This window comes from Mauremys mutica, chromosome 9 (assembly GCF_020497125.1).
Source record: "Mauremys mutica isolate MM-2020 ecotype Southern chromosome 9, ASM2049712v1, whole genome shotgun sequence".
NCBI classification, from domain to species: domain Eukaryota; kingdom Metazoa; phylum Chordata; order Testudines; family Geoemydidae; genus Mauremys; species Mauremys mutica.
Window position 1 is genome coordinate 57362410 of NC_059080.1, and position 24005 is coordinate 57386414.

The 24005-nt window shown below is 45.5% G+C and overlaps 1 protein-coding gene across 1 annotated transcript in view; it reads left to right on the forward strand.

Annotated features, from left to right (window-relative positions):
* Window positions 1–3261: 3261 nt before the first annotated feature.
* The window catches only part of MYO7B (myosin VIIB), an 83934-nt gene continuing 63190 nt past the window's right edge, over window positions 3262–24005 (forward strand). Inside the window, exons 1-9 of the mRNA XM_045030719.1 lie at window positions 3262–3380; window positions 11124–11166; window positions 13266–13379; window positions 15088–15240; window positions 16655–16839; window positions 18647–18768; window positions 19993–20135; window positions 20230–20343; window positions 23076–23229. Of these exons, the coding sequence (XP_044886654.1) occupies window positions 11149–11166; window positions 13266–13379; window positions 15088–15240; window positions 16655–16839; window positions 18647–18768; window positions 19993–20135; window positions 20230–20343; window positions 23076–23229 (1003 nt within the window). The 5' untranslated portion in view covers window positions 3262–3380; window positions 11124–11148. The remainder of the gene's footprint in view (window positions 3381–11123; window positions 11167–13265; window positions 13380–15087; window positions 15241–16654; window positions 16840–18646; window positions 18769–19992; window positions 20136–20229; window positions 20344–23075; window positions 23230–24005) is intronic.

Genomic DNA, 24005 nt, shown 5'->3' on the forward strand with positions numbered 1-24005 from the left:
CTCTGTAGCAGGGAACATTACAAACACTGTCTCTGGAATGTCAGGGTAGTTCACAGTCTGTTCCTTGTAGGTCCCAGGCCTCTTTCTCAGACCCTGGCTGTGCTGTAGGGATGCTGCGAGTCAGACACTTGCTCTGGTGGTGGCCACACACTCTCAGGCTCTAGGTGGCAGGACCCTTCTTCCCAGCATCGCCCTCACCCTGTCAGGGTTACGACCCCCCTCCAAGTCCAGCCTGCAGAGCCTCTTAGCTGAGGAATCTCCCTGTGTTGGGCCCACTGCCCAGGGTCCCCCTCGCTCTCCCCAGCTGCTCACCATACCCGGCTCCAGACTGCTCCAGCCCCAGCTCCAGCGCCAGGTCCACACTGCCTCAGCATGGCTGCTGCTGCTGCTCTGCCTTCAGCTCCCTGGGCTGCTTCTCTGGCCCCTCTGGCTCTGGTTGCTGCAGCTCTGCTTCCAGCTGCTTACCTTGGGCCCCTACTCTCTCCTTAGCTCCTGTCTCCTTAGCTGGGCCTCACTCCGTCTGACTCAGGCAATTCCAGCTCACATGGAGGATGGGATCCCTCCCCCCCGGCCTCCTGACTCCCTGATTAGCCTGCCCACCCTGTCAATCAGGCTGATCTGGACCATTGGCCTCTCCCCATTGTTCCTGGGGACTGTCAGTCTCAGGCTCCTGATTTCCCATCGACCCATCCCCTATTAGTGCTGGGAGCTAGCCAGCCAAAATACCCCCACTGAATGTTAGTAAGGGGGCAACAGCTGGGGCAGGGTCTCCCTTACTCCGGTTTTCTGATCTTCCAAGTCGCACCACACAGCTCCAAGCTCTAGTCCTCTCTCCTTCTCACCTGACTGCCTGAAGCAGGGGGGTTTTATTAGGTTGCTAACTAAATTGACTACAGGTACTCCAATTAACCTGTAGCAACCCTCCCTAGTCTATAGGGAACCACGCCTTAATTAGCCTAGAGTTTATATACTTCCCCTCTCCCACTATCCCTGGCCCTCCTGTATCACACCATGGTATGCCCACCTCTTGAGTACTGTGTACAGATGTGGTCTCCTCATCTCAAAAAAAGATATACTGGCATTAGAAAAGGTTCAGAGAAGGGCAATTAAAATGATTAGGGGTTTGGAACAGGTCCCATATAAGGAGAGATTAAAGAGGCTAGGACTTTTCAGCTTGGAAAAGAGGAGACTTGTTTACTTGTTCCCATAATATAAGAAGTAGGGGCCACCAAGTGAAATTAATGGGCAGCAGGTTTAAAACAAATAAAAGGAAGTTCTTCACACAGCGCACAGTCAATCTGTGGAACTCCTCGCCTGAGGAGGTTCTGAAGGCTAGGATTATAACAGGGTTCAAAAGATAATGAGATAAATTCATGGAGGTTAAGTCCATTAATGGCTATTAGCCAGGATGGGTAAGGAATGGTGTCTCTAGCCTCTGTTTGTCAGAGGGTGGTGATGGATGGCAGGAGAGAGATCATTTGATCATTACCTGTTAGGTTCTCTCCCTCTGGGGCACCTGGCATTGGCCACTGTTGGCCGACAGGATACTGGGCTGGATGGACCTTTGGTCTGACCCAGTATGGCCATTCTTATGTTCTTATGACTCTGCTGCTCCTATCCCTTTACTCCGTTTTGGGTCCTTTTCATCCATGAATAGCTCCAGCACCTGTCTCTGCTGCTGCTCTGAGCAGTCCAAAGCAAAAGGCCTGATTCATGTCACTTTTCAGAACCTTGTGGGCAGCAATAATAGCACCAGTGAAAACCAACAAGACGCTGCTTGCTTTCCACTGTGCTGCAGCTTGGCAAAATGATGAGCAGCAACGTGAGCACTGTTGCTTTCTGCAGCCTTAGAAAGCCAGCACAGAGGAAGTTGATGCCTTCTTTCTTCCATGCCCCCCATTTACTGGGGAAAGCACCCCACTGATCAGGGGGAAGTGGCTGAGTGGATTTTTTAAGCCCTGCATTTTTAATAACCAAAGTCCATCCCTGAAAAAGATTTTTTAAATCAGAGGGGATTCTTCTTTCATTCACACTTGTGTAAATCCAGAGTATTATCCATTGAGTCATATAGATTTACTCTGGTCTGAGAGGACAGAGTAAGACCCTGAGTCTTTAAGGTGTATCTATTCTGGGTAGCTGTCCTCCTCATAGCTGGATGGGCTGGAGCTCCTAAAGGTTGGACTCTCCTGAATGGCAGTCTTTGTCCTCCTGCATGCTGGAACTCCATCTCTCTTCTGGCCAAGCCTCAGAAACTAGACATGACTTCCTTCCTCCTTCTCTGGGGCTATCTCCTCTTGTCAACAGAAGAGGTGGTACAATAAGGCCTACAGGGAATCCAGTCCCTTGCAGAGAAGTACCACTGAGGAGTGTCGGTGGGAAGAAGGCCTGACGGATGGACCTGAGATCTTCCCCTCCTCCACTTTGTATTCTACAGCCTCCTGAACTTCATCCCCAGACCCTCACAAAGCCAGACAACTGCCTAACCCCTTAATACACTCTTCTTCCCTCCGGCACTAATGAATTCTGGGTGGAAATCAAAATGCCCCTTTTTGCATCTTGATTATGGATAATGACAGCCTAAAAGGATAATTTTTCAGCCAGGTCTTGACTTCTGCATTGTTGCTGGAGGGCTCCTTGGCAGACTAGGGCGGTAGTGAGATGACATTTAATGAGACAAGAGATTGAAAACTGAGCAATCAAGATGGCTTGGACTTTGAGTCAGACTGTTCACATTTCGGGGAGGGACTGGAAGGAGGTTAACACCTATCTAAATGCCTGAATCCAGGGTCACTGAATCTTTCCCAAGGAGACTTGTTCTCCCAGGTGTTTGTCAGGTGTTTGACTACATTGATGTTAACAAAACAAGAGTGTTTTAAACAAACTGACTAAAAATCCCTTCCCCTTTACAAGGCTGCACAGGCATAAACCTCAGTTGCTCTGTCACAGTGGTTGGCAGGGGACGTCTTGAGTTTATTTTCCATTCTTGAGCTCCGTGGCCTGTGAAGCAGGAGAATCAGGCCCAAAGCCTTTCCCTTTGGGATGCCTTTCAGAAGTCTGACAGGAGCCACATGCAGCAGAGAGGCTAAAGTTTGAGGCTCAGGCAAGCATTACGAATGAGAGCGATTGACCTCACTGCTGCCTGGAATCCCTGGTGTGGAAATGGAATAAATGCTGAACTGGGGGCAAAGTCCCGTAATAAATAACTGTGAAAGGCACTTCAGTTACTTCCTCCTTTTTGCCATGGAGGGCTGACACCCAGGGCAGGATTCTCAATGGCTTCACCACCAACTTCATCTCCCTTTTCTTTCCCACTCTGCTATCTGTGAGAGAGAGGAAACGCAGCAGCACCAGGCAGACAGCAAAACCTTCTGTGTGAACAGGTAACCTCCCATCCTTTTGGGCACCATTCAGGCCCTGATTTAGAGGGTTAGCTTGCTCAGGTGAGAAGAGCAGCAAAGACAGGCACTGCAAAAAGCAATACAAGCATGGAGCGGGGAGGGCATTTGCTACTAATGCTTGGTAAAAGAAGAAATTTTACTCTTGAATTTGAATCTGAAATCCATAAAAACTAAGGGGCTTCCCAAGAAAATTCCCGATAGGACTTGAAGAGAGAGAGATTAGATCATAACTAGATGCTGCAGGAGAGGCAATTTTAATGGTTCAGTGGGGAAAGATTTCTGGGCAGGTAGGGAGTGGAAGTAGTTGCAGGAAGCGCAACTGAAAGATGGACAGAGGGAGCCTACTCAAACCAAGAAATGATCAGGAAGGAAAATAACTTGCACTTGTCTCCAAGATCTTGGAGACGAATTCGTGATAGTGCTGAATAAGCTAGGGTGTTATGATGTTACAGATCAGTCGGGGACCAGGACTGGATATCTATGACTGAGTAGCTGGAAGTTGTCATTTACTGAAGTTTATATTCATATTTTTCTGGATTCATGATTTCTGCTGATTTGATAACTAGCTAGAATTATTCCATAATTATAATTATTCTACTTGTTGGAAAAATTGCATAAATATCATAGTTAAGATAGACAAACATATTGTTGGGGAAGAGGAAGGTTTTTTTAGCTGTTAAGGATATTTTCAGACTTTTTTGGCATTTAAAAAAGGAGCTTTACAAACTTCAGATTTAGCATGTACTGAATGATGACACGTGATCTGCCTTGTTTGGGGGATTAAATGTACTTTCGAAATAGTAAAAGTGTAGCCCAGGGGTAGGCAACCTATGGCACACGTGCCAAAGGCGGCACGCAAGCTGATTTTCAGTGGCACTCATACTGCCCAGGCCCTGGCCACTAGTCCGGGGGGCTCTGCATTTTAATTTAATTTTAAATGAAGCTTCTTAAACATTTTAAAAACCATATTTACTTTACATACAACAATAGTTTAGTTATATATTATAGACGTATAGAAAGAGACCCTCTTAAAACCTTAAAATGTATTACTGGAACGCAAAACCTTAAATCAGAGTGATTAAATAAAAACTTGGCACACCACTTCTGAAAGGTTGCCAACCCCTGGTGTAGCCTTTAGACATCATTTGCAGAGAAGGCACACTCCGTTATTTTCTTTGACTTCACAAAATGCTTCCAAGTACAGTTTTCCAAATATCTGTAGATGTAGATTGTACCAACTCTCAAGTCTGCAACCACATACACACATCCTTAAATAGATGCACTGTGAATAGCCCTTGTAAGTAACCAGGGCTATTTGCTGTGTGCAGAGTTAAGCATGCACTTAAGTCTTTGCAGCATCCACAGATCACATGGCTTAGCCCAGCGCCGGCATCCCCATGCGGCCTATTGCTTTGTGTGGTAGCTTTTATTGTCTCCAGCTATCTTACTCCATAAAGGGGCTTAATTGCTCCTTCAATTTATCTGGAAAGAAAGGTGGTTAGCACACCCTTGGGCTTAACCAGGCCTGAGATTGAAGGCAGCCATTAACACCTTCTAGTATAATACTTATAAAGGAATAGTAGTGAGTTGCTTGAAAGAAGGTGGTGGCCATGGTAAAGGATCACAAAGCTTTCTTTTAACACTGAACAGGAATTATATTAGAATAAAGGGGAAAAAACAAAACAAAAATGTATCATCCCTAAAACTACATTCTCTCTGCTTCACTATAGAGTTTCTTCTAGAATCTCCCGTAACATCCTTCCATCTGGCTTCCTGCTACAGCTGTAAGAGAAACAGGTCATGTCCTCACACTTTCATTTGATTTCTTTTTTAAAGTTAAATAGGTTTGGACTTGCTTCTCACTTGGATAAAGGGCTCCGTGAGGGGAGGGTGACCAGGTGTCCCAATTATAGGGACAGTCCCAAAATCTGGGGCTTTGTTTTATATAGGAGTCAGTTACCCTCCACCCCCTGGCCTGATTTTGTCACACTTGCTATCTGGGCAGCTTACATGAGGATATCTCTTGCTTTAGTCTTGTTGCACTCTCCGCTTGATTCTCCAGCAGTGCCTCTTGATTTGAACAGCTCCCTTAGTTTTACTGGTTTGGGTCACATGATTAAAAACAATTTTTTTTTTAAATTTAATAATTGGAGATATACCAATCTCCTAGAACTGGAAGGGACCTTGAAAGGTCATTGAGTCCAGCCCCCTGCCTTCACTAGCAGGACCAATTTTTGCCTGAGATCCCTAAGTGGCCCCCTCAAGGATTGAACTCACAACCCTGGATTTAGCAGGCCAATGCTCAAACGACTGAGCTATCCCTCCCCCTCTCTTCACTTAGTGTGGTTTCCAGAGATGAGGAGTCTCATCTAGTTGGAGGTGGTGAGAGCTGAAAGGTTGGCATTCCTTCTGGGGCGTTATGATGTTATGTGGTGCATTGCCTGTGCAGTGTAGTGGCTGGATGATTGGTGGAGGAGCAGGTGCCAATGGCATACATTTTCATTTCCTTGCTTTTGAGATTTTTGTCAACAATGTTGAGTGTAAAGCAACCTTTAGCTGATATGCATACAACACCATGATGCTGTGTATGTCCTTTAGGCTAGGTTCCATAAGAACTTTAACTTTTGCATTTTACAACTGGTTTGAAATTGTGATCTTAATGTTGCATTAATGTAATTAAAGGAAAATGGTGATTAAGACACTAATCTCTAATAATTTCATTAGAAGTTTCCACAAATTTTTAGCTTGGAAAAGAGGAGAGTAAGGGGGGATATGATAGAGGTATATAAAATCATGAGTGGTGTGGAGAAAGTGAATAAGGAAAAGTTATTTACTTGTTCCCATAATATAAGAAGTAGGGGCCACCAAATGCAGCAGGTTTAAAACAAATAAAAGGAAGTTCTTCACCCAGCGCACAGTCAACTTGTGGAACTCCTTGCCTGAGGAGGTTCTGAAGGCTAGGACTATAACAGGGTTTAAAAGAGAACTGGATAAATTCATGGAGGTTAAGTCCATTAATGGCTATTAGCCAGGATGGGTAAGGAATGGTGTCCCTAGCCTTTGTTTGTCAGAGGGTGGTGATCAAGTGATCTCTCTCCTGCTGTCCATCATTACCTGTTAGGTTCACTCCCTCTGGGGCACCTGGCATTGGCCACTGTTGGTAGACAGGATAATGGGCTGGATGGACCTTTGGTCTGACCCAGTATGGCCGTTCTTATGTTCAACGTCTTAGTCAAAAGTTTATAGAATCCCACAATAAAACAGTTGAACAAAGTCACAAACTTGTGTAACTACTGCATAGCATAGATAGGTAGCCTCAATATTATAGTCTTATAATTACTGTCATAAATATAAACCTAGGGTCCAATACTTTTATTTATGGAGAGTAGCACTTATTCTGTGACTTCAGTGGGGCTACTCCTGGGATACAACACCATTCAGCACATGTAGAATTATCAGACCTCTGGTCTTTAATGATATTTTGTATTGCATATGTGCAAAAACGGTCTTCCAGCATGGTTCATTTTTGCTTAAACTTTCTAGAAAGATACATTTTGTGGAGCTAAGACCAAGCCAAAGAGCACAATTTTTCAAATAGCGCTGAGAAAGTGAAGTTTTAAGTGAAATGTGAACATAATCTTAACTATGCCATAACATGTACAACCAGACAAATGGGTTTTCTTTTGTTTCAGCTGAGGGTGTTACAAGTAGGAAGTTTGAGTAGTTTGGGGTGAGCTCCAAAGATCAATTTTTGGTCTTGTGTTGCTTACTTGTTCTGTTAATGATTTACTTGAGGTGTGCCATCAAATCAATATTTACCTGAACGCAAATGATGCTGTATTTCCTGACTGAGCTCTAGCCAAGCAGGAAGTTGACAAATCCTTTTGGGATGTATAGGAGTGTGGACTGTCCACTATTATGTCCCCTTGTAGCAGCTTTTTCCTCTCATGCAGCCCTGCTGATGGTCGATCTGGTTCTCCTCTTCTCATGACTTGGCCCTCCAGTCAGATCAATTTAAAGCAGTGGTTCTCAAACTTTTGTACTGGTGACCCCTTTCAGATAGCAAGCCTCTGAGTGTGACCCCCCCTTATAAATTAAAAACACTTTTTATATATTTAACACCACTATAAATGCTGGTGGCGAAGAGGGGTTTGTGGTAGAGGCTGACAGCTCACAACCCCCCATGTAATAACATCACAACCCCCTGAGCTGTCCTGACCCTCAGTTTGAGAGCCCCTGCTTTAAAGCCTCTCCCTGTCCAGGATATCAACATCCCAGACAGACAGTGTCCCACACAACATTGGTCATCCAGACATCTTTCACCCCTCTGGGGCTCCTCTTTCATTCCCTCCTCTCTCAGAGTAACAGCCCTAAGGCCTCTCCCTGGAGTCTTGTAACCAAACTTAAAAAGCAAAATACAAACTGCAACAAAAGAAATTTCTGCCCCCCTCCCATAGGCAGAAACTTTTAATCCATCCCGGGTCCTCCCCAGCCCTCCACTGACTCTCAAGAGTTACCTCCCTCTAATCTTGCCTCTACTCCGGATCCTCCACTCCCATCTACCTCCGAGGTTACCTGCCTTTCAGTTGGCCTTCTCTCAGGCTGACTCCAGGCATCTCCTTCACGCCTGCTGTCGTCTCCCATCAGGGCACATCCCAGAGTGTAAACCTCCCTCCTGAAGCACCTCTTTAGTTGAGCACCTCCCTGAGTTTCTTCCCTGGAAGCCAAGGTCCTGCTCTTTTTGTCAGGGCTCATGGCCAGAGCCTACTCCAACCTGGTAGCTTCTCTGTATCTCTCCAGGTTCCACTCAAAGCAGGTCTGCAGAGTTCTTTCCCTCTTTTACTTCAGCCCACCTTCTGACCTGAGCTTTCTTTCTCTTTTTTTTTTTTTTTTAATTTTTTTAATAGAAACCACCCTGCTCCTCCTCAGCTGGGCTTCATCTTTAATTAGGCCTGCCCCATACTCCAGGTGCAACCAGGTGTGTTAATTGGCCTCTCAGGCCCACATTAACCCTATAACCACCTGTATGGGATAAACAACCCCTCATAGGATGATGTCCTGAGACAGCTTTTTTCAATAATTCATCATAAATGGCAGCAAAAATGGAATATAGTATTTTGGTTCTAGATTCAGGTGTTTCCAAATGGGAGAAAATATATTGCAAATATTTAATTAGTATAATAAACCCTGAAATGAAACATGTTTTTTCTAAGGGTGTCCTGGAACAACCAGAAAGAGGCACCACTGGGGTTGGGGAGCTCCTGTGGGTGGATTGAAAGGCGGTGAGAGAGAGTGTGGTTTTTCACACAGACACACAATGGTGAGAGACCTGTGAGAATGTGGGAGCGAGGCTGGGGTTTGGTGGATATTGTTAGGGACTAGAGAGGGTTCACAGGCAAAGGTGGCACTTGTAGCCTGCTCTGGAGGTCCCTTGTAGCCAAGGCTTAAATTCTCAAAGATTATTTCCCAGAGCCATCCCCATTCGGGGGTCAGGACTTTAGCCCCCCGGGGGAAGCGAGGGTGCCGGGGCTCAGGGCTTCAGGCCTCTCACAGGTTTGAAAATATTTACCAGAGTTCTGCTTTGGTGGGCTCCAGCTGAATTTAAGCCCTGCCCTGTAGCAGTGGACCCCCTTCAGTGTCTACCTGGGGGGTTGGGCAACACAGAGCTCAGCATATGATGCCCTGAAGATTGAATGGCTGCAAGTGGCATTCCCACCCTGCTCCAAATAAAGCCTATACATATAGGGCCAAATGTCCCCTTCCTGTGGTTTAGCTTCACTGGTAATTTGACTAATGCAAACAGAATATCCATCTCAACTCCAGCCTGCTGGATCCTAGGGCCTCCCTGTAATTTCCCCTACTTCCCTCTGACCAGAGAGTGAAGCTTCTCTCCCTTTCTACCTGGCAGAGGGAACAAGCTGTACCCGCTGTGATGAGTCTGCAGAATTTACTCATCAGCTTTATTCGGGAGGTAACTCCTGTTAATAGGGGTAATTTGTTGGACCTAACAAAAAAGTGCCCCCCACCTCCAATCTCTGTGTGCGGTTGTAGATCTTGCCACCATGTTCCAGTGGGCTTGGGGAGACTAAGCAAAAGAAAGCCATTATTAAGCTTAGGTCCTCGGGTACACAGAGCATCACCTGGCAGGGACTTTGCTCTTTGACGCATGCTGTTCAGTATAAGATCAGTGACTAATAATATCACCCATGATCAAGTGGTGGAGGACATCCCTGACTTTGCATATGTAACTGCCTCAGCTGATCCCTGGCTGCCCCCTCCCCTTTGTTTGCTGAGTCATCTTCGCAAACCAGATAATCTGTCCCTCCAAATGACTGTCAATGATGTTTATTGTGGTTTTTTTATATGATTTGTGTAATGGAGTCTTGGGATCGAACTCCAACAAATCCTTAATTTCTGACATAATGTAAGGAATGGAAAGTCTGCGCTGCATTAAGTTTTAGTTCCTCCAGCAATTGTTTCAGGAGATAACACAGACATCTGATCTTGGGCCTTGGCAGTTGAAAAGCCTTCCAGCTCATCTGCTAATGGATGTATTTGGCCTCTGTAAGTCAGCGCTATTTATTTGTGAATGATCTTAGAGACCCCCGATCATATTAAAATGTGGTTTTCGTGTAACCAAAATGCTCAAACTCTGGAAAACTTCAAACCTGGTTCTAGAGCCAGACTTTGCAGCCCAGCTCAAACAGTTTCTGAAAAGCTTTGCCATGATTTCCCCGTGCATATCGAAAGGACACTGGACTAAATCTCAGTGTAGCAAGTAAGGCAAGCCACAGATCATGTTTATCCCTGAAATTGCTGCAAGAGTCCAATTGCAGGGAAAGGTGTATGCATTTGCGCTTCTGTAGTCTGTGGTTCTTTGGTTGTCCTGGGTCTCATGGCTTAAATAATATAATCATTTACGTTAAAGCAAAGGGAGCAGATTCAGTAGGGCCTGCACACTCAACAAATCAGGCAGTCCCTTGGACTCTTGTCACCAACACAGTCCTCTCAACTGTGGGCTCAATGCTTCTGTTTGTTTCCTGGGGGATTCTCCACTTTGCAACTGGAACCCTCAAACACATTTCATTTTCCCTCCTCCACAATCCTTCTTGAAGCCCTTCACTGCAGCCACAGCTGAGGAAGGCTGTATATGGATCTCTGCTTCTATATGCATGTTGCACCAGACCTATTGGGCAGCTTAGCAAAGTAGAAAATAAATCTGGGTCACTGGGCTGACCACTCACAGGAATTGAGCCACTAGGTCACTGGACCAACTGAATGCAAATAACGGTATTGTACAGGTGATGTCTTGTTATTGGGGGTTACATTTAAGCTTGAGTCTCTGCCAATAAACTTTCTTGGCATTAGCTTAAGAGAGTTCTGCTAAAAAAAACCCAACAACAACATTCCACAGTGATGTTTTCTGTGTTAGTTCACCTCTTAGGTTACGTGGTAGAACTCAGGGTAGCTTGCAAGTCAATTTGTGCATTGCACTGTGCGGAGGATTCTTGCCTTCAGGTACATGGTTTATAATATTTCCACATTTTGTGTGTACTTTTAATGACCATGTTTCCTTTCTTTAATCCTATGCTGAATCATAAAGAAATTATGTTTTTGGTTTTTAAGCAGAGTCCTGACTGTGCCCCACTTTTGGCAGTGTTTTGATCTGTTCTTACCCCTGAGCCCTCCTGTAGTCTGATTCTGTTCTTCTCTTTGTGAACACAGGCTGTATGTGGGACTGTGAGGCAGGATGGTGGTTCTCAGGAAGGTAAGTCAGATGCTTTACTCTGGTGTACTGGTTAGTCTAGAGCAGTGGTTCTCAATCGGGGGTATGTGTACCCTTGGGGGTATGCAGAGATCTTCGGGGGGATACATCAACTTATCTAGATATTTGCCTAGTTTTACAACAGGCTACGTAAAAAGCACTAGTGAAGTCAGTACAAACTAAAATTTCATACAGACAGTGACTTGTTTATACTGCTCTATATACTATACACTGAAATGTAAGTACAATATTTATATTCCAATTGATTTATTTTATAATTATATGGTAAAAATGAGAAAGTCAGCAATGTCTCAGTAACAGTGTGGCTGTGACACTTCTGTATCCTTATGTCTGATTTGTAAGCAAGTAGTTTTTAAGTGAAGTGAAAGTTGGGGGTATGCAAGATAGATCAGACTCCTGAAAGGGGTACAGTAGTCTGGAAAGGTTGAGAGCCACTGGTCTAGAGGGTGGATGCTGCAGAAAGAGATGAAAAGAAGTCCCTGAGAACTTAACACATTTCACTTCAGAAGTAAAAGCAACAGAGAGCCAATATCAACTAGACATCAAACAAAATCTTCCCAAACAAAATTACAGAGAGATAACTGGTTCTGTTTACTGGGTGCCATGGTTATTTTGGGCAAGCTTGCAGTACTCTTGCTCATGCTGAGTTGGTGCCTTACACCATGAGCAGTTCCACTGAAACCCAGTGCAAGTCCTTCAAGAGTAAGGTTCCCTTCACCGCAAGTAAAGGTTCTGTTTGCAGATGGTATTCTCCATTCGCTGGCGCAGCATTTATTGCAATAGCACTTTACAACTGTTTGTCTTTTAATATAAACCAATAACATATTTTAAGAGGGAAAAAAGCCAACAAGGTTTGAATTAAATAGTCAGCCATTCCATGGTAGTAAATGTTATGGAACCAACTTAGAATAATATGCCACAAAGCCAGATCCGCAACAGGTGTAGCTCCATTGAAGTGGATGGAGCTATGCCAGTTTACCCCAGTGGAGAATCTGGCCTATAGTCTTTATTTTACTTACAGCCAAGTTTTGACCATTGTCATAAAACCAGTCAGGCCAGATGTGGCTGCCCTGTGTGGGCACATGGGATAGTGGAGGTGAAAGTGTAAAGGATCCCTCTCTACCTTGCAAGAGGCTGCCATGATCTTGGTCTTTGCATTCTGTGGACACAAGGACTGGGGGAATGTTAGCACCACCAGCAGTGCAAGATACTCCAAGGGGATGTAGTGCAGGATGGAGGGGTCAGTCATGCCTGGCAAACAGCAGCCAGTGCTTTCTGGAGCATTAGCTATACTTCTCTAAAGGAAGTCTAGCAGCCACCTAGGAGTATGCTTCCCTCCTGCGGCACCACAGGCATTCTGCCTGCCTGTTTGCTTTGTAGACAGAATACTGACTGGAGCTGTGCCAGGTGTGGTCCTTCATTGATGCCAAGGTAGGAGTTTTGCCTGAATAAGGAGTGCAGGATTTGTCCCCAGGGAAGGAGCTGATAAATGTGCTAATGTGTCCATGTACAGATAATTCAACTGATCATTGAGGGAATGTACAATTAGAACTTACTATCACAAATCTATGAAAATTATGAAAGGATATCTAGTCAGTCCATCAGCATTATCTTGTCTGAAGATGCCCTCCTACCACTTTTCCAATACTGCTTTGTCTTTGAATGTTTTTAAGTAGCAGAAATAATAATAACTGCACATACAGACTGTCTCATTTGAGAATCTCAGAGCACTTTGCGGACAGTTGCTGAGTCTCAGAACTTCTTTGTGACGTAGTGTAGTTAGATAAGCAGTGTCATTGTTATAACTTCTGTGCCATTTCTGCCTATAAAATGGCTATCCCAAATGACTTGTCCAAAGTCACATAGCAAGTCAGTAGCAGAGCTGGGATTAGAATCCAAGAGTCCTGACTCCCTAATATGCTTTAACCACTAGATAACACTTCCTCCAGGCAATAGCACTGGGCCAGTTAAGTACAGTAAAAGAAATCCCACAGTTATTAAAACCAGGAGGTATATGGCTAAGAGTTAGTTGGAGCCCAGATGTAAAGCAGTACTTAACAGTAGCACTTCCTTCTCGCCAGGGTGATCACGTGTGGCTGGAATCCTTGTCCAACAGTGAATTCAATGTCCCTATTGGGGCAGTTGTGAAGATCTCTGACTCAGGACGGATCTTGGTGGAGGATGATGAAGGCAAGGTAGGCTACGTTATAACTTCCTCAGCAGAACATACTTAAGTTTTATGTAACATGGTGAAGAACAAGAGATTGGCCTGAACCAAGCTACAGATCTAAATATTCCTGAATGTTATGGAGTTCTAGGGTGAAATCCAGATCCCATTTAAGTCAACTAGGCCAGGATTTCACCCCTGGAATCTACACCCGGATAAAGAACTGACTATTGTGGCTAGCTTCTTTCAATATAATGGGCCAAATCAAAATTCTGGATATCCAAACACCCTTTAACTTTAGTGGAGTTCAGAATCTGATCTAGATGTCATGATTCAGGACCAGTTTTAGGGTACATCTAAACTATCCGCCGGATCGGCGGGTAGCGATCGATCTATCGGGGATCGATTTATCGTGTGTAGTGTAGATGTGATAAATCGATCCCTGATCACTCTCCCATCGACTGCTGAACTCCAGCAATGCGAGAGGCGGAAGCAAAGTCGACGGGGGAGCCGTGGCCGTTGATCCAGTGCTGCGAGGACGCAAAGTAAGTAATTTTAATTCGATCTAAGATACGTTGACTTCAGCTACACTATTTTCCTAGCTGAAGTTGTGTATCTTAGATCGATCCCCACCCCCCCAGGGTAGACCAGGCCATAGTCTAGCGTATGGCCCATCAGAGCATTACACAACTGCAAGAATCAGGCAGTAGTACTTGCCAGAGGCAAGACACAGGACTTAATGAGCCAATGGTCTGGTCCTATCTCCAAGCTTGTATTTCTGTGAGGCTATAGTCTCTGTGTAATCCACAGCAGCTGAATTTGCCACAGAGAGTACTTCTTGTCCCATACTTGCTGGAGAATTGTGCTCCAGCATCTAAATTCTCATTCCATTTCTAGCCCTCATGATTGTGCAGAGAACACTGAGAATAAGAACCGAGCACAAACTGATGCAATGTTGTGTTCCTGCACCTGCAGCTGGCTTGAAAGGATAGCTCTGGGAGGTGTGAATGGCTCCATTCATCTCAAGGGATTGTTGACTCAAACATAAAGATGACACTTTAAATGTCATACTGTTAACTGTTTCACAGCTGATCTTTTTTAAAAATCAGAAACATCCAATGCCTGTGCTTATCCCACAATCCCAAGCTTCTTCCCACCCCTTCCTGATACCCAAAGCCCAGCTGTCCACATCCCAGCTCCCAAACCTCAGGCTTCCCCTCAACAGTTTCTGCAATGCCATTATGCTTTGTCAATACCCAAATCTGCAGCAAAACTGAAAATGTGGGGACAGCGAAAAATCACTAAATGAATTTAATATCAAGATATGGGCTACTGAACTGATTGTTTTATTCCTTTCCATATTTCAATTAAAAGCTTCCATATTTTTAATTTAAGTGTAGCTGCCACAGAAATTCCACCGGAGCATAACAGAATCCAGGGCTGGCTCACCTAGGTCCAGCTTGCCACAGGATCTTGACTATATTCTCCACCTGTAATGTCCTATCTTGATTCAAGCATTGCATGCTGGGTCTTAGTCTCAGTGGGCTGCACCTGTGTATTAAAGATAAAGCTGCTGCAATCTGCTCTGTGTTATGCCAGTTAAACCCACACTGTTCTAGTGTGAGTTACACTCAGGTTCCCTCCACGGCAACATGGCTCCCTCCTTTGGATGCCCCTGAGCTAATGTACAAAATCCCAGATGATTAATTAAAAGCTGTTGTGTTGTTCTATTTAAGGAACATTGGATCACTGCTCGGAACATCAGTGCTGTGCATCCCATGCATCCCACCTCTGCGCAAGGGGTAGAAGACATGATACGCCTCGGGGACCTGAATGAAGCAGGCATAGTCCACAACCTCCTCATCCGCCATCAGGAGCACAAAATCTATGTGAGTTCCAAGGCGAATGGGCAAATCTTAGTCAAGACTAAGAAACGAAAAACAGCACACTTCTGTCAGGGGGGCTAACGTGTCAGCCAAGGAGCAGCCTCTGACATGTGGAGGCCTGATTTCCTTTGCCAAATACTGGACTGAGAAAGCCTTAGTGTCTCAGCAGTTCTGAAATTATCCCTTTTCTTCTCTTATAACTGATCTCATCCTAGCACCTTGTCTGCAAAGACAAGAGCTGACACCAGACTTTGAAATCATGGGGTGACTCAACAGCAAGATGCTTGGACAGCGAGAGAGCTGCCTTTTAGCTTTCTGCCTAAAGTGAGAGTTACCAGTGGTGACCCTCTGTCTGTCAATCCAAACATTAAGACAAATATCAGGTCTGGGGTACAGCATGCAGTGGAAATCAACATACACTCTGCTATGCTAATTTCAATGATTCACCTGCAGATATAACAAACTATTAGTCCAACCAGATGCTCTATTTTTTAATCTTTGGCAATGGTATGCTCTGGCTTATCTTTAGGTTCAATTTGATATGCAATAAAATACATTGAGAGGAATGTTGGTCTTGTGGTTAAGGCATTGCCTTGGGACTCAAGAGATATGGTTTCATTTTCTGGCTTTGCCACAGACTTCATGTGTGACCCTGGGCAACTTAACCCACTTAATTTCTCTGTGCCTTACTTCCCCATCTATAAAACAAGGATATTGGTACTTAGTTTCTCCCACACTTTGCTCTGCTTCTCTGTTTGAATTGTAAACTTTACCGGGCAAAGGCTGTCTTACAACATGTTTATGCAGTGCCCAGCATAATCAAGCCCTGATTTTAATAGGTGCTACACTATAGCAAATGTAACAATGTAAAGTAACAAATGAGACACCATTACAATAATAAACTCTGGCAGTCATATTTTGAAGCTCTTGTATATAATCATCTTGCATTTATATACTGTAGTGCTTTTCATCCAAATGGATCCCATTTGGCATTTTATAAACTTTACCAAATGACACTATATACACACAGACACATTTCAGGGATAGGCAAAATAACTAGGGTATGTACGCACACACACCAGTTATTTTGCCTACCCCTGAAGTGCAGCCACATCTGGGGTAGAATACAACAGCTGTTTAACATCACTCAGCAAGAGCACAGCTTTGTGTTTCAGCTGAATGACCCTATGTCTGATAGCATAATGCGAGTTCAATACTGATTGAGAGGGAAGAGCGCAATCTACTGAGTCATCAACCCACAACTTTCTGCAGCACCTGGGGTTTTCCCTAAGAGTTTCTTATCCTTTCCTGAACCTGCTTAGCTTATGAGCGCTGACGAGAGCAGAGCCCAGAGTGGCTGTGGCTGTGTTCTGCTATGTCTGGATTTGATGTTATGGGTAACTCTCTCCTCTTTCAGACCTACACAGGCTCTATTTTGGTCGCAGTGAATCCATACCAGGTGTTGCCACTCTACACAGTGGAACAGATCCAACTTTACAGTAACAAGCGAATTGGGGAGCTGCCTCCCCATGTCTTTGCCATCGCAGACAACTGTTATTTCAATATGAAGAGGAATAAGAGAGACCAGTGCTGTGTTATCAGGTAACTGGATGAGTGGGTAGGACTAGTGGTAGTAGGTTTACCACCGGGATTGGACAGAGAAGGGTTCCCAAAGTGTTTGGAGAGGTGACAATCTCTTCAGTCCCTTGGGGAGGCATAGATAAAACCAGGGTAAATGAGAAGAGAACGTTTGCTTTTTTGCTGTGTCATTTTCAGTTAGGACTCAGAAATATTTAGCCCTGAATGTGCATTTATGTATCCATGTGACCGTATAATGTGTGTCCAAACATGTCAGCTATGTTTGCACAAATGGATGCATACATAGTTTCAGAGACAGGGCTGATTTCCACCTGCATATTTGTGCTGTGATTTTTGTACTTGGACCCCTACTGGAAATATTTAACAAGAAAAAGAGATCAAGAGACTGCTCCCTTGCACGTTTATATTTCCAAACCCCATCATTTCCCCGCCAAGCCCTCTGAGTGCAGCAGGACATTCTACACAAATAGTCTCTTTATAAATAGATGGAGAATGGGAAGCCTGAGTACATTGTCCATAGCTGGGAAGGTACCTTTTTTACCTTTGGAAGGTAGCCATTATGTTTGAAGATTACAGTAGCAATCCGGACTCACCCCTGCGGCACCTCCTGCTGGTCTGTTCCGGGAATTAGCTCGTTCCAGCCTGGAGCGCCCTCTGCAGGCCAGTGATCCACCTGTCCTCTGGCCCCTGTGTCCCTCCCTGGACCCCGGTGCCCTGTTTACCTGGGGTGCTGCCCCCTGGCAGTAATCCCTTTCAGCCTCAGGGTCTCCCCCTCCCAGGGGAACCCCCACCTACTATCCCCACCTCGCCTCAGTATATGGCTCCTGCCAGTCATTGTCTAGCCCCCGCGCTCTGGGGCAGACTGCAGTATCAGCCTACTCATCACTGGCAAAGTTGGGTTTGGACCTGCTGCCTTTGCCTACCCCGGGCTGCCCTCTGCAACCCCCAGTACCTATTGGCCTTCTGCTAGGCCGCAGCCTGGGGCTTTCCAGGCAGGAGCTCCCCAGCTCTTCAGCCTCTCCCCAGCCCTGCTCCACTCAGGTATGTTATGTCCAGCTCCCTGCAGCCAGGCCCATCTCCCTCTACAGGCAGAGGAAGACTCACTGGGCTCCTGGCTCACAGCCTGTTATAGGGGCCAGCTGGGCCTGATTGGGGCTTTGCCCAGCTGAGCCTACCTTCCCTAATCAGCCCAGGCTTCTTGCCCCAGCCACAGCCCTCTCCTGGGCTGTTTTCCACCCCAAAGGGCAGGAGCGGGTAACCACCCCACTACAATTACATTTAACTTTCTGAAAGCAGAGATTGTCTCTGAGAAGGTTAATCTCCCCTCCTAAAACAAGACGAGAAACGTTATCTTTAACCTACAAAGGTATTTCCTGTACTTGTTTTCTGTTCATCTTTTGTGAAAGGAGCTGGGTAATGTCAATGCAATGATGTCTCTTGCTAGGAGAGGAGATACTGGGAACAAGAAGTTAACATACTAAAACCAGCACAGATAGTACAATAAGTACTAAAGATGAAAAGCCAAATTTTATTTCTCCTTCACACTGGAGCCAATCTACTAGCATCAGTGGATTTGCACTTGTGTAACTGATGGAACAATTTAGCCCTTAATATTATAGTACAAAGAATAGCTTCACTTCAGTGAATGAGACGGTGAAAGATAAGCCTCCTCACTCCTTACGAGACTAAGGACAGTCCCGTAAAATGGAGAAGATCCGTGAATTCTTACCCTGGTCTGCCATTTTTTCCACTGTAGCAGAGAAAAGGAAACCAAGACACTGATTTACCACATTTATGTTTTGGATTCCAGTGGAGAATCTGGAGCTGGGAAGACTGAAAGCACTAAACTGATACTGCAGTTTTTAGCTGCTATCAGTGGCCAGCATTCCTGGATTGAGCAGCAGATTCTGGAGGCCAACCCCATTCTGGAAGGTAGGTTATGTAGCTAAGATACTTGATTCACCATAACACCAGTGATTTTGATGCCAGTGTGAAGCTGGAGTAACGCAGTAATGTCTCAGGGCCATTGAAGCGGCACAGCAGCTGAACACCTTAAAGCCTCAACAATGTAGTGGTTGACCAAGGAATCTACAAGGAATTTTGGCAAAGTCTGCAGAGAGTTTTCCCCAAAATCTGTGTGGTTCATCTGAGATTTTGCCCCAGATCTGCAGGGATTTTGACTCAACACAATTCCCACATGTTAAAACTAGATATTCTAAGATACAAGGAGAGTCATTCAACATTTTTAAGAAGATCGATCTATTGGTCTTATCTAAGAGAAGATTAAGAGGTGATTTGATCATGGTGTATAAGTACCTACACAGGCAAAAGTTTTCAGATAAGTCTTCAATCTAGCAGACACAGGCATAACAAGATCCAGCCATTGGCTAGAAGCTTAAGCTGAGTAAATTCAGGCTAGGAATAAGGTGCAAATTTTTAACAATGAGGGTAATTAACCATTGGAACAGGTTATTTGGAGTGATGGGTTCTCCATCAATGTCTTTAAAATCAAGATTGTACGTCTTTCCAAACTATATGTTCTAGCTCAACCACAAGATGAGGGATGAAGTCAGGGATTGCTTCCCTAGGGAGGAACAAAAGTTTCTGCGGATGTGGGGCACTGAATTGGGAACCTGTGGCAAAGTTTGGATGGTTGGGGTTGGGAAGGACTTATTCAAGGTCTGACAAGCTTGGTGTTAGAGTAGGGCTAATCTAAGCAATTGCGAGAGGGTTTTGGGAACAGGAAGGGATCATGCTGGGGAAAGATGGGGGAGTTATGGTGAGGGGTAGGCATGTACTTGCACTACTCTGTAGGAAGGGGTTTGGCTGAGGGAGATTGTATCTTCCCACAGGATCTTCCCACAGCCTCCCCACTTCCCATGAAGAAAGATCTGGTGTCCCCTCCCTACCTACATGAGAAATTTCAGGCCCACTTGCTTCCATGCACAGCTGTCTGCCTCTCTGTTCAGCTGAATGTAGGATGGAGTCTGGGGCCTGCCATTGCCAGTGTGAGTCAGATTACATGGCACTGGAATCTGGAGCTCACCAGGTGAAATACCAGCAGCAAGACCAGGTAGTCTGAAAGTGACATTGGCATGCCCTCAGCGGGAGTAAACTCAGTGTCTCCCTCTGTCCTACACTCCCTCCCACCGCCAGCCTTTGGAAACGCCAAGACAATTCGAAACGACAACTCAAGCCGCTTTGGGAAATACATCGACATCCACTTCAACCGAAGCAGCGTGATCGAAGGAGCCCGGATAGAGCAGTTCCTTCTGGAGAAGTCCCGGGTTTGTCGGCAGGTAAGGGCTCATCTGGGAGTCAGTGCTAACTCTGCTCCTGTTTTATGAGACTGCACTGACAGGCCTGTCCCCTGGGGTACTTCTCTCATTCCAGGCTCCGGAGGAAAGGAACTATCATATATTTTACTGCATGCTAATGGGGATGAATCTGGAGCAGAAGAAGATGTTGAACCTGGGCACTGCTTCAGAGTACACCTACCTCACCATGGTAAGATGCACCTCCCTCTGCTGCCATCGCCTTGAGCATGGGGTTCCTCATGCAGGGCCGCTCTCACGTGTCACAGCGAAAGCGAGTGCAAGAGGGCTGGTTCTCACATAGAAATGGCCATGCCTAGAGTGAAAGAAGAATTAATATTAAAAGCTACAGTGTCCTCTAAGATTTTATTGTCCTGTATCCACCACTGGGTGCAACTTATGGCCGTTAGAAGCTATCCGTCAAGAGCAGCCTTAAGAAAGATCAATAGCATCTTCAATTGGCTCCTCAGTGCCAGCCTTTGCACTGCAGTCCAGTTTCGAGTGACTGCCGTTGATCTCCCAGCTGGGAGAACACAAGGCCTGGATGTATTTCTCAGAGAAAAGGAATTAACATGTACAAAATGTTCCTTTATTTCACAGCTGAAGCAATGGTCCTTATCTGTTGGGCCTTGCAGAAATAACTTAGTAATATGGTTCTCTCTTTAGTCTGGGCTAGCTAACATAAGGTCCCAGTATGTTTTCCAGAGAGTTTCCCCTGTGGGATGTGGGGATTCATCTCGGGGGAGACCGCTGAAAGTACCGAGTGGTTTAACAGCACCACCACCATTGACTTTCAGTGGGATTTGTGCTTCTGAGCAGATTTGGAAATCCCAACCCTAGTCTGGCCAAGTTCTTCACACTAAAAACATGAGCTGCGCTGCTTTGCTCTGTGACTTGGACAAAAACGAGGAAAGAAGGAATTAGGACCCAGTGCAGCAGTATTCATGCCACAAACTTCAGTGGGAGCAGGGTTGGGCACCCAAAAAACAAAGCTACTCAGATAGTGGAGGCTTTTGTAACCGTAGGCCTGAATGTTTACAGAAAGCCGTGGAGCTCTGCGTTAAAGGATGGGAAGAATCTCACTAGCTAGGACATGCCTGCAGTTCCTCTGGGCCTTTCGCATGCACTACTGCCATGGGCTCAAATGATGCTGCCCCTAAAGGAAAGTGCCCCTGTGTGATATTGGCCCAGGGAGTGGGAGCGGATTCTCCAGCTTGTTGATTACAGGAATGAAATGACAGGACAAAATGATAATGTGGTCAGCACTTATTACTGCAGTTCAAGCACTGTGTATTCCATGAAGGGCTGAAGTCCTTTTAGCTCAGTGATGAGTGCAGTAAAATACTTAGATAGGCAGATTAGATCCAGGGGAAATGCGCCCATGATTTTTGTTGTGCTCAGCTATTGGTGCAAATAGCTATTCGTAGTGCTATAAATAGAGCCCCACATAAGGACACTTCACTCTTCCTGCTGCCACAGCACTGCATTGCCCAGGACTCACTGATCCAGCAGACATGCCCTACACCATGGGCCAGCCCCGAATCAATTATTTATATGGAAGGTAGCAAAGGGCAGAGCGCTGAGTTGTGCCAGGCAGACTTTTGCTGAAGACCTTTCTCCTGTTGTTTTTGGATCATGCTGTTCAGTGTCTTGTGCTAGATTCTAGTGTTCTGATTTTGCAAAGGTATTTTCTACCACTGTCCCAACCCTGCCTGTCTTTATTTCTCAAACGGGGGTTATTCCTACTGACTAGTACCAGGGGATGCTTGTACAGGGCAGAGGAGAGCTACAGCAGGGGCAGGAAAAGAGATGTGACCTCAAATCTGTCCTAAGAAACACTGCAAATGTATCCCATGGTGATCCCCAGCAAGTGGGCGGACTGCTGAAAGTTACGTCTCCTCTTTCCCTGCTCCAGAGCAGCCTTTAATGTAGCTGGTTGTTGAAGCAGCCTCTGGCCTAAGCTTCTCTCTCCTCTTCCCATATTACTCAGCTCAGCCATGGAAGCATGTGCTGTTTGACCTCAGAGACCCACTAATGGACGCCTCATCCCACTACTGACAGAAAGGTGTGTAGCCAAGTGTTTGACTACACTCATGGTTCACTCATAAAAATGTTCAGGAAAGCCAAATGCATTGTCTAAAGACAACGCAGCATAACATGAAAAGGAAACATCTATTCTATACCCTTTTTCTGGGAAACCATTCTTATCCCACAGCATGTTCACCTTACACAGTAGGTGTGGTTCAAAGAGCCATCCTCAAACCTGCTTCTGTTTATATTGCATGTGTGCCAGCTAACAGCCTCTATTCACTTTAAGTTTCAGTCTAACCCACTTGTTAGCTAGGTTTGTCCTTGGTAGCTCTCTATACTTTCCCATATCTCGTTTTGAATGCTGTATTCCTGGTGCTGATGAGCCCTGGAAGTACACCCTCCCTGTACCTGGCACACGGTGTATTCATGCATCTCTGCTTTGAAATGTTTCCTATGTTCTAATGCCAAAGCTGACTTCAGCTTTGCCAAGTGGTGTGCGAGGCTTGACACGGGTGAACAGAACTGTGGAAAGAGCATAATCCATTCAGTTAACATAACTTCTCCCACCACCCATGTACATAATGTATGTTAGATTAATATCGTGCACATCATACCTATTCACGCGGTGTATACTATGCCTAACAGATGCATATTGGCTAACACCACTCCAAGCAATGTGTTACCTTCTTTTGAGTGGGAGCGAAGAAAGAAACTACCATGGAAAAGGGAAATAAAAAAAAAAAAATACAAGGGTTTGTATATTGGGTCTGTAATGAGCAGCCTACAAGGCAGTTCTGTTATATATGTTTTGTTCTGCAGCCTAGAGGCTGCTATGCTAGGTCTGTATTAATAACCAGATGATTTCCCTGTGCCTATGAATGTGCTGTGATGCAGGGTGACTGCACTTCTTGTGATGGCCGTAATGATGCAAAGGAATATGCTCACGTCCGCTCTGCTATGAAGGTCCTCATGTTCTCAGATTCTGAGCACTGGGACATCAGCAAGCTGCTGGCTGCTATTCTGCACCTGGGGAACGTCGAGTTTGAAGGTAAACCCAGCACTGCCTGCAGCTAGGTCTTCCCTTCGTCTCAGTGTTTAAAGTCTGTGGGTCACTATCTGCCTTCTTGTCTAAGAGCCAGCTCGTGGCTGTCTGCCAAACAGGTGTGGATGGCGACTGGGGTTTTGGAAGGGCAGCAGCTGCAGACAATAGAAATACTGGTGGGTGAGCTGACTGAATTCTGTTCTGAGAGGGGACCCTGCTACTATTTTCACTGTGAGACAAAGTTGCCAGGCCATAAAGAGGCCCCCTCACACACACTGAGGCATTAAATAACACCGTGCCCTGGCACGAATGATAATGAAGAGGACTCTGTGAGCTAGGGGGAAGGGAGAGGCTGAGGCCACGTCTTCACTGGCAATGTTAAAGCGCTGCCATGGCAGCGCTGCTGCAGCTGCGCTTTAACGTGGCTTGTGTAGTCACGGCACCGCTGGGAGAAAGCTCCCCCAGCGCTCTAAAAAAACCACCTCCACAAGGGGAGTAGCTCCCAGCTTTGGGAGCACAGCTCCCAGCGCTGGTGCACTGTCTACACTGGCACTTTACAGCGCTGAAACTTGCTGCGCTCAGAGGGGTATTTTTTGACGCCCCGAGCAAGAAAGTTGCAGCGCTGTAAAGTGCCAGTGTAGGCAAGCCCTGAGTCAGGGTTATTGTGGAAACTCAGAATTCTCTGAGTTGGGTTTGATTCAAATTGCAGCCTTAGCATTGCACTGAATGCATTCTGCAGGTGACTCTCACTTCCTCTATTCAGTGCGATCTGATTAATCTCA